The 10,978-nt window shown below is 36.2% G+C and overlaps 1 protein-coding gene across 1 annotated transcript; it reads left to right on the top strand.

Moving 5' to 3' along the window:
- Positions 1 to 289: 289 nt before the first annotated feature.
- On the top strand, positions 290 to 8,141 carry LOC122292039 (protein disulfide isomerase-like 1-4). The gene is made up of 12 exons (XM_043100209.1): positions 290 to 995; positions 1,291 to 1,420; positions 5,371 to 5,536; positions 5,629 to 5,747; positions 5,862 to 5,942; positions 6,161 to 6,247; positions 6,347 to 6,421; positions 6,582 to 6,650; positions 6,729 to 6,809; positions 6,888 to 7,022; positions 7,537 to 7,593; positions 7,734 to 8,141. Exons 1-12 carry the CDS (start codon positions 454 to 456, stop codon positions 7,899 to 7,901), a joined length of 1,710 nt encoding a protein of 569 aa, XP_042956143.1. The 5' UTR covers positions 290 to 453; the 3' UTR covers positions 7,902 to 8,141.
- The last annotated feature ends 2,837 nt before the right edge of the window (positions 8,142 to 10,978 follow it).

Genomic DNA, 10,978 nt, shown 5'->3' with positions numbered 1-10,978 from the left:
TGTGGGCGGGCTACCCACCCGGGATTGGTGGGATCCAGGCAAGCCGAATGCCTCCTACTAACAACCTTAAGAAACAGTGAAACACCAAATATGAAAATTGCGAAGATTTGATTAAAATAAAGGAAAAAACTTTAAATTAAAAAGTTGATACACAACGCTGGATTTGAAAAAAAAAAAATTATGTTTGGCACGTGGCGTGAACTCGCGCGGAAGATCTGAGAAACTGTGCACGTCGAAAAAGCACTCAACATGCTTCGAAGCCCAACTTCCCAGTCGTCAACGGTTATCATTTCTCAAAGCAAAAGAAACGGCGTCGTTAAAGCCCGGTCTTTCGTTCAGTGATTCAGTCTCTTTTGACTCCCATTATACCCCCCCAGCTCTTCGATCTCGGATCTCACTCTTTTTACCTTCTTTCTCAAACTCTTCGATCTGTGTCGCGGACTCTCTTTCACAATGCCGAGTCGACTCCTTGTTCTCTCACTCGCCGCTCTGCTTCTCTTCTCCTCACTCTCTCTGACCCTCTCCAAAGACGTCAAGGACGAGGACGACGAGGACCTTAGCTTCCTCGATGAGGCCGACGACCAATCCCACCTCCACCACTCGGATCCGGACCATTCCGACGAAGACAACCTCGATGACGAAGATTTCGAGAACTTGCCCGACTTCGACGAGTCGGCCTACCAGGACGACTACAAGGAGCCCGAAGTGGACGATAAAGATGTTGTTGTTTTGAACGGGGGCAATTTCAGCGATTTCGTGGGGAAAAACCGCTTCGTCATGGTGGAATTCTACGCGCCGTGGTGCGGGCACTGCCAGGCGCTGGCGCCAGAGTACGCCGCGGCGGCGACCGATCTCAAGGGCGAGGATGTGGCCTTGGCGAAGGTAGACGCGACGGAGGAGAGCGATCTGGCTCAGGAGTACGATGTCCAGGGCTTTCCGACTGTTTATTTCTTCGTAGATGGGGTTCACAAGCCTTATAACGGCCAGAGGACCAAGTAAGTGTAGTCGATCTCTCCATAATTCAGGTCATTTTTGTTTGGGTTTTCTAGCTTTGGCTCTGTTTGGTTACTGGGAAAGCTTTTGAATAGGGAGATGCTTCATGATCGTTATGCTTGTATATTTTTCGTCGTTTCACGATTGCTGGCCGTGTAACTTAATATTTTGTTTTTTCCCGTTTTATTTGAAGGTCGCTAGATTAAAATGATTTGAAAAAATAATTATGAATGAAACTTTAATGCGAAGTATGCATTTTAATGCCATGGGCTGATGAATTTTTGTTTAAACTAACAGAGATGCTATAGTGACGTGGATTAAGAAGAAGATAGGACCAGGTGTGTCCAACATAACCACATTGGATGATGCTGAACGCATATTGAGTTCGGAAAGTAAAGTTGTTTTGGGCTACCTCAATTCTTTGGTGGTATATTTTTCAGTCTTTCTATCTGTTCATAGTAGAATTTCTGTTTTCTTCCATTTTTTCTTATCAGTTTGACTGGTTAACACATCTATTTGTGATCATGGTAGGCAGATGTTATTTCCTTCTTTATATCTATGTTAACTTGTTTTGTAATATGTCCTTTTGAAATAATAGAGGGGAGTCATGTTGGTGGAATATTTTCCTTTATGGCTATTGCTTAAAAATAAACCTCTAGGCTTGGATTAATGAATTAGGAAATGGAATAGCCCAGTACTGTAACGCCCCAATAGAAGGCCCAAACCACATGGCCTATACTTCAAAAGGACTAGACAATGATACAATTGGAGCCCAATTAGAACTTTGTAAAGAGTAAGAACTTCTCATTCCTAAGCAATGTGGGATCACATACACCATCTACTCTTATATTTATTATATGAGGTATCAAATCTCCCCCCCTTAAATTTCTGACATCCTCGTTGGGCCTATCCGTGTAGGTGACATGGCTCAAGTCCCACATTTCTTATTGGGATAGGCTCTGATACTATTTGTAACGCTCCAATGGAATACCCAAATTTAAAAGGACAAGTTAATGATACAATTAGAGCTCCATTGGAACCTTATAAAGAGCAAGAACTTCTCCTTCCCAAGCAATGTGAGATCTCATTCACCACCTACCCTTATCCTTATCATATGGGGTATCACAAGTACCAATGTTGATTCTTGGAGGTTTGTGTTTTTGGATTAGTAGAGCTACACGCACCAAGAGCTGTGCAATATCTATCTTTCAAGATGGCATAGTATGTAGTAAATTCTTTTTAAACAACTTGTAACCTTCAAGTAGGTAGTTGTGACACCCCTTCCCGTAGGTCAAGAATATTATGTACATTCGTAACATAGTCCCGGTAAAGAGATTCATCTCATAAAACCTCATCTATTGGATCAAAACTGGTCTAGCATGACAACTTTCATTACATAAAAGCTTATACATAAAAGAAATGATATAAGCTAGTTATATGTGATACTAGCACTACTTAAATGTCTAAATCACACATTAAGTCTCAGAAAATTTATTTTACACTTGGCATTCCTGCTCTGTGTCCACGAAATCATCATCTGGGACATTAAAACATACAACAAAGAAACAAAAAAAAAATGAGTTAAAGGCTCAATAATAGCACATCATACTGTAAACTTAACTTAGCTTAACATTAGGCTTAATTTTGAAAACATCCATACATCGTCACGCGTACACAACATATAGGTCATTCATTAGTAACATAAGCGGAATTAAACATAATCATGGCAATGCATATAACATGGATGCATGAATGACTAACTCCATGCATTTCCTATAATTTGTACATAACTTATTCATCTTGTCTTTCACTTATTTAGTGGCCATCATAACATATGTGCATTGGTCCAATTGTCATTGATCACATAAATTATGTGGTGAACCACACTTGGGTTCATGGCACCATATAATGTATCATAACATATACTGAAACACTCTTGGGTCTGTGTCATCACAGAACATATGGTGAACCACGCTTGAGTCCGTGGCATCGCATAACATATCATAACTTATGGTGAAACACGCTTGAGTCTATGTCACCTTAAAACATTATAGCTTACATGTGATGGACCACACTTGAGTCCGTGGCTTACACATCCATCCATAACATAAGGCCAATCTTAAAGCTTGCTTGTCATTCATGTATCTTCTTACTAACTTTCATAATGCATGTGAACATGTTGACTTCATGAATTTACGTGGCTTGACATACTCTTGTGCATGGCAGAACATTAAACATGGCCTATTAACATGAGCCTTACGCAACATAGCATAGCATATAGATGGCATAATATAATCTAAACATTACATGGCATACATGTGACTTTCATGACATATCACACGTTCTAACAACAATCTATATCAGCATATCTATATTAGCATGGCATAGTCTCATTCACAAGCATATCATCAAATTCCTTGAGGTTCATGAAAAGGAGCTAACCTTGAATTGGGTCGTAGCGTAGCATAGGTGAACATCACATTTTTCATGCAAAGACAAAATATTTACAGCACACATGAAATTATGATCATGCTACTTACCTCTTAGTAGGGTTAAGCAAAAATCCGAAAACCCGACTCCACCTTCGACTCCACTCCAATTCTGATAAGTCGGAGTTGGAGTCAGAATATATTTTTAACCAAAAAGGTCAGGGTTATTTTAATTAAAAAAGTCAGAGTTGGAGTCGGGGTTAGCGATGTACCGACTCGGACTCTAACTCTAACTCTTGACATCGATATTGTACATATTTCATAAAAATATATGTATTTTTTATATATTAATCATAAATATATTTTATATAACTATAACTTATATAGTTACTTAAATTCAATAATATACTAGTATGAGCAAATTATTATAAAATAATATACTTATATTATAATATAAATAAACTAAATTGACTAATAATAGTTTAGTATATGTAAACATCATACTATTAACTATTACTACCATGTAACACTAATATATCATAACATGTGATACTAATTATATAATAATTAATGTATAATAATATTTAATACTAACAATAATGTATTATGTATAAACACAAATATATAAATTTATAATAACATGTATACTAATATATAATAACTAAAGTATAATAACATGTACTAGTAATGTATAATAATTACTGTATAATAACATTTAATACTAATGTATAAATATTAACATATAATACTAATGTATAATAACATTAATTTGTACAATGATTTATTTTTTCAATTTTGGTTATGTTTTAAGAAAATTGAAATTGAAAAAATATTTTTTTCAAACAACTGAAATCTAGAAGCCCAAATCCGATTAGTGAGGCCAAAATTGTCAAATTGAAATTTTAAATGGCTTAAGAAAAAAACCCAATACAAAAGCCCAAATCTGATTCTGTTCTGAATAATCATAGTCGGAGTCGGATCGGAGGCTATGCGAATTGAAGTCGAAGTCGGATTCGACCTCCGACTCGCGACTTCGAGTCGGAGGTAGGGCACTCTGTCTCCAACATTGTCGGTGCTCAGCCCTACCTCTTAGTGCTGCTTCTTAGATCCTACTTCATAACTCCTTACTGAGAGAGGAGATTGATCGCACGACAGTGGATCTGATTGACAGAGAGTAACTGGCGGCACAAGCTTCAGAATGGCATGAGGTGGCAAAGGGTGGTCGGTGCATTATGGGCAGCCTAGGTGGTGCTCTGACGTTCCCAATGGTGTGTCCTCTGGGTGATTCCGGCAAGGTGGCTGACTTGGTATGAAGAGGGAGTGCTACGGTTGCTGCTGTGAAAGTGGTTTCTTGATTCTTTTGTTATGTAATTCTGGTTTGAAGTGTAGGAGAAATTTGATTTCGCTGGGGATTCTGGTCGCAGGATATGGTGGGTTTGGTGAAGAGGAAAAAAGAGGATTTATGGGAGGGCTTTTGAGGTGAGTCTTGGTTACCGATTAGAAAACTATTCATACTAGGAAGTCAAACAGGATAAATGGGCATACCGAGTGGAAGAATCCTACTCAAATAAAATTACTATCTCAATACTAATATGATAAAATACTACTAAAAACACTAATAATAATAATAATAATTATTATTATTATTATTATAAAATAATAATTCTAAACACTAATTTAGTACCCATATGTTACAGTAGCATACACAACAAATGCATCTGATGGGGTATTTTAGTGCATGTTCTGAAATGCTCAGCTACAATATCACCTTATAAGAATATTTTGGTGGACTCTTTGTGGAGTTTGGCCTTTTCATTTTAAGATACCTAGAAGTTAAATTCATGTTTGTGGAGTTTGGCCTTTACAATAAGCTTTTGATGCTTACTGTTGTAATTGGTTATTCCTCTGGTTTTTTTATGACTCACTATAATCTGCCTTAATAATGAAGGGCCCTGAGAGCGAGGAGCTTGCAGCTGCTTCAAAGTTTGAAGATGATGTTAACTTTTACCAAACTACAAATCCTGATGTGGCAAAGCTTTTTCATGTTGACCCTGAAGTTAAACGCCCTGCTTTGGTCCTGCTTAAGAAGGAAACTGAGAAACTGAGCTTCTTTGGTTTGTTCTCTGTGGTTATCATTTTGCTGGCATATCTTAAATTGAATTTCTTCTGGTGCATCACTTTGCTATCCAATCTTTCATTTCTGCAGATGGTCAATTTGTTAAATCTACAATAGCCGAGTTTGTATTTGCCAACAAGCTTCCTTTGGTTACCATTTTTACCCGGGAAAGTGCCTCTTTAATTTTTGAAAATCCCATTAAGAAACAGGTAAGTGTGGTACTTGTTTTTTTTTTTTGTTTTTTGTGTTATTTGTGACACTAGGATAACATTTTGTTTGAAGTTTATATTTTCACCTGACTCCTCTCTCTCTCTCTCTTTCAGCTGTTGCTATTTGCCACTTCAAATGACACAGAGAAGGTTGCCCCAGTATTCGAGGAGGCAGCAAAGTTTTTCAAAGGAAAAGTATGATAACAGTTCGAATCTTTTAAATGACCTGTGCCTGATTTCAGTGAAAAAGTCAAATTGAATTACAAGAAAGATTAACTTATTGATGAAGTGATGTCATCTGAACTGATTTTTATTTCTCCCGCTATGATAACCACATGCATTATTTTGAAGTCAAGAAATCAAATCTTAATTTTCCACCTGCCTAATGTTCTTAGTGTAATGGCTAATTGCAGCTTATCTTCGTGTATGTGGAAATGGATAATGAAGATGTTGGAAAGCCCGTTTCAGATTATTTTGGTGTCAGTGGTGATGCTCCCAAAGTAATATTTTCCATCTCCAGTTTCTGATATACATACAAATGTAGGTGCATAGATGAAAGCATGTATGCATACATAGTGCTGATATTTTTAAAAATATAGGTTATCGCATACACAGGAAATGATGATGCCAAGAAATTTGTGCTTGATCGGGAAGTGACCTTGGACAGTGTCAAGGTTGCAACTCTCTCCCTCTTCCCATCCTGCGTTGTATATATTATTAATGTTTCCTGGGAATAAAACTGGATATGTTCAAGCTGCTTTCATGTATCTTTATTTTTTTGTGCTTGGCAGAGTCATGGTTTTAGCTAAACGTTAAAAATGTTTGGTCTCTCAGGCTTTTGCGGAGGATTTCTTGGAAGACAAGTTAAAACCTTTCTTTAAGTCAGATCCAATTCCTGAGACCGTATGTTATCTTCATTTTCCAGCTGATTGAAATTTTGTCATGGTTCTCTTGTTTTAATTTATATTTTGGTTGACTCAGAATGATGGGGATGTGAAGATAGTGGTTGGAGATAATTTTGATGATATTGTTCTGGATGAGTCAAAGGACGTTCTCCTTGAGGTATCATCAGAACTAATTTACCAATATTTGAAGTTTGTCTTTTTATTGGGCTCGTTTTTACTGTGATTGCAATACCAGATTTATGCCCCTTGGTGTGGACATTGCCAAGCACTGGAGCCAACATACAACAAGCTTGCCAAGCATCTACGTGGCATTGATTCTCTTGTTATAGCCAAGATGGATGGAACAACAAATGAGCATGCCCGGGCAAAGGTAACAAATACCAACATGAACTGCATATAGAAGTTGGAATAAGTAACTGGTACTCATAAAAATAGCACGTACAAGTAAAAAGGGGCAAGGGCCTGATCTCACCGTTGATAAGTTATAACTAAGCATTAGTTCCAAGTTCATTGTTATACCAAATGAGTGCATGAAGAAATTTCTGGTTTTAGTCACGTGAAGAATGCCATTTAAAGACTTGCTTCTATGTATGCTTTCAATGCGATACAACATGTCTCTATCATGATAATTTGGGTGAAATCCCATGACCCTAATGCCTCGTTTGTTTTCACAGATGAGTTGAGATAAAAGTTGAAAGTTAAATAAAATATTGTTATAAGATATTTTTTTCATATTATTTTTGTTTTGGGATTTGAAAAGGTTGAATTGCTTATTTTATTTTGTATGGAAATTTGGGAGGTTGTAATGATTAGAGAATATAGGATGAGTTAGATAAAAGAAAGAGAAACGTTGTTCTGAAAAGTTTTTTTGATTCTTTTTGCAGTCTGATGGCTTCCCGACACTTCTCTTCTTCCCAGCAGGAAACAAGAGCTTTGATCCAGTGAGTGGTGTTGAAATTTAATTCATGTTTCTCTATACTACCTGTAGATTGTATTTTTCAAGTATATTTTCTCTATTCTGATTTCTTTTTAAAAAATATTTGTGGATATGATAAATATGTTTGGATCCTTTGTGTTTCAGATTACTGTAGATACTGATCGTACAGTGGTGGCGTTTTATAAATTCCTCAAGAAGCATGCATCAATCCCTTTCAAGCTCCAGAAACCAACTTCAACGCCAAAATCCGAGAAGGCTGATGCTAAAGACGGCCATGAGGGAAGCACAGAAGATTTGAAAGACGAGTTATGAGGATTTTAATTTATTGGCACACGTCTCTTGTCCGCCATCAGCAAGGTGGAAAAGGAATAGTGTCATGTAGAAGAAGATATAGTGAACGGATAGGGAAACCATTAGAGAATCCAATCCCCATCCCCCCCCCCCCACACCAAAAAACAAAAGTACGTTGTTGTAGCAAGTAAGTTTAAGTTTTGCATCACTTATGTTGAGTGAGTTTGGCTGAAGAATTTAATAAAATATCCTATTTGTATTTTTTTTTTTTTTTCCTTTGAAGGGTGATGATACGCTTCCTACGGATTAACAACCTGTTTACAATGGAGTTGATGACGTGTCATATTATTTATTAAAAAAATTTAAAAATTTTGGATCTGAAGTCCAGTACCCACTGTACATCATCTTGTCCAAAATTTTGCCATAGAGCATGTCAGAGCTCTACAACTTTGGATCCCTACAGTGCGAAGTTGGGTCTCCAGGGGTACCACCCACGTCAAGCGAGCGGCCCCCTCTCTCTCTCTCTCTCTCTCTCTCTCTCTCTCTCTCTCTCTCTCTCTCTCTCTCCTTGAAACTTGACTAGAAAATGGATGCTACTCGGAGACTTGACATTGGAGACGCGTTGGCCATGCACAGCGGCAACACACAATCATGAGAATGAGGGCATCTAATTGGTGAGATGCACGATCTCGAGGGAGAGAGAAATGCGGCACCGTGGAGGATGCAATCTTAAGAGAAGTGAACACAAAGGTTTTTGAAATGTGAAACTAGTTGGGGGAGAGAGAGCCACTTAATTCTTGAACAAAACAAAAAGTTAAATGGGTAAATGTTCTCGAGCCATTCCTACGACACGTTGCCACTAACGTCATACAGGAAGGAGAATGTTTCGTGATGATTGGAATAGAAATTTTTTATATTGGAATAAACGGGAAGGAGAATACATGCGTATCATGTGCGATGTCCTCAAGTTGGTTGGTCGATCGGTGTGTTCTTCAATACAACATGTACATCTTAATGTAAGATTTGGTGATTTGATAATTTGTATGTGAGAATTGGTAACTTGATAATCTCTGTCTGAGAACTGGTGATTTGATAATCTCTAAGTGAGATCTGGTGGTTTGAAATATTTCTGTTGGAGAACTGATGATTTGAAACGTCTCTATGTGAGATTGGATGATCTGAAACATTTCTATGTGAGAACGGATAATCTGAAACATCTTTGTATGAGATTAGATGTTTTCATCTTAAATTTTATATCTTAAAATACAATGAGTTTTACATGCTTGAAAACAAGATGATTCATTGCATCAATGATATATATGTACACTTGAGTTTTGCACAGAGGGAAATTTTTTAAAAGATGATTTCTTGTCGTATTTATATACTCATGTTTGATTTAGAGAGTGATTCCTCACCATACACTATACATGTACTCGCGGGTCTCTTAATATGGAATTGTGCATTATATTAGGACTGCAAATAAATAGAGTAGCTCGTGAACAGCTTGATCTCGGCTCGTGTATACCCAATTCGAACTTGATTCATTTAATAAATTAGATGTTTGTAAATACTAATACAGGTTTGAATATTAAACATGCAAAACTCATATAAACTCAGCTCGACTTGGTTTAAACTTGCGAATAAAACTCGTATTAAGTTCAGCTTGACTCATTTGAGCTCGTTTTTTAAGCTTGTAATATGTTTTACATCAGTATGTGTTATATATATATTACATGTTAGTTATATATTATATACTTAATTATCTATTATTAATTTATTTATAGTTTACTTTATCTAATATAAATATGTTATGTTCCCAAAATGTGTATAGGATAATTTGTATAATAATATATCATACAACTACAACTATTGATTTATTATAATTATCTATATGTATTAAACAATTTAGTTTATTACATTTATCTTGTGTATTATTCTTTTAATTTATAACTATAAGTTATTTTTATAAAGAAAGTTATACCATAAGGACTTTGAGTCAAAATTATTTGGTTGAATAGTTAAATGGTTGATTTTTATTTTTTATTCTTTTATTTTTATATAAAATTTAAAAATTTTTTATTAATCAAACAATAAAATTAGAAGTTTCAAAATAAAAAATTGAGTTCGAGCTCTAGTATTTTTAGTCGAGCTCAAGTTGGATTCGAACAACATTAATAGTTAACGAATTGAGTTTGAACAAGGATATTTAAGTTTTATTCAAGTTCGAGTCGAGTTCGAGTGAGTAAACTTTTTAATCGAATACCCTTATTTGAATTCGACTCGACTCGGTTCGTTTGCAGCCCTACATTACATCATCACATACATTATCTCACATTAGTAGTCTTGTCATAACTGTTTAATTTACTTATCATTTTGTTTATTATAATTGTAGACTTTAGTGTAGAGATAGACCCAAGAGAGGTACCCGAGGAACAAAGACCAACCCTATCTGAGCAATAGACACGGAGGCATGCCTCGGTTAATTGTAATTATATTGTTATTTTGAAGTTGTATTTTATTATTTAGTCTGGTGACAAATTGTGTCCATTTGCCATATTTGGATTTAGAGAACAAATAAATGGGTCTATATATTATTTTGGAAAATGAAGTGACATATAAATATTTGGATGTTTATTGAATGAACCTATTGACGGTTTAAACTCTAGTAAAAATAGCAATTAGCCTTTACTTATTTCACTGTAGTTTAAACATCCATTCATGTGCACATCTTCTTCTTAAAGAACGTTGCACATCTAATTTTGACAAAAAAATTTTGAGTGTCACCGACCGACTGACATCCTTGAAACCATGAATTCTAGCCAAATCTTTTACAAAAAAACATACACCAGATAGTAGGGCTATACACCGATGTATCGGCGTTAGTTTCGGCGCAAAACCGAGACCCAACCGACGTGGAAGAAAGCTGATTAGAACCTGCTGAAACCGGTCGACTATGGGAGAGAAAACCAATCCCATCTGTCTCGACATGCGTCGGCACGGTCTTCAGTCTGTCTGCATCTACAATTTTTCCCAAGGTCTGTGAATAAATGCTACAAGTAATCCTAAATTCTAAGGAATAAGAAGACGAGGAAGAAGAA

The sequence above is a fragment of the Carya illinoinensis genome, chromosome 13 (assembly GCF_018687715.1).
Source record: "Carya illinoinensis cultivar Pawnee chromosome 13, C.illinoinensisPawnee_v1, whole genome shotgun sequence".
Classification (NCBI taxonomy): Eukaryota; Viridiplantae; Streptophyta; class Magnoliopsida; order Fagales; family Juglandaceae; genus Carya; species Carya illinoinensis.
The sequence above is the reverse complement of the archived record's forward strand: the minus strand, read 5'-3'. Positions and strand labels throughout refer to the sequence as shown.

Coding starts and splice junctions, on each gene's coding strand:
- LOC122292039 (XM_043100209.1), top strand. CDS start 454: ATGCCGAGTCGACTCCTTGTTCTCTCACTCGCCGCTCTGCTTCTCTTC. Junction 5,748..5,861: donor AAAATCCCATTAAGAAACAG/GTAAGTGTGGTA, acceptor TCTCTCTTTCAG/CTGTTGCTATTTGCCACTTC. Junction 7,594..7,733: donor GAAACAAGAGCTTTGATCCA/GTGAGTGGTGTT, acceptor TTTGTGTTTCAG/ATTACTGTAGATACTGATCG.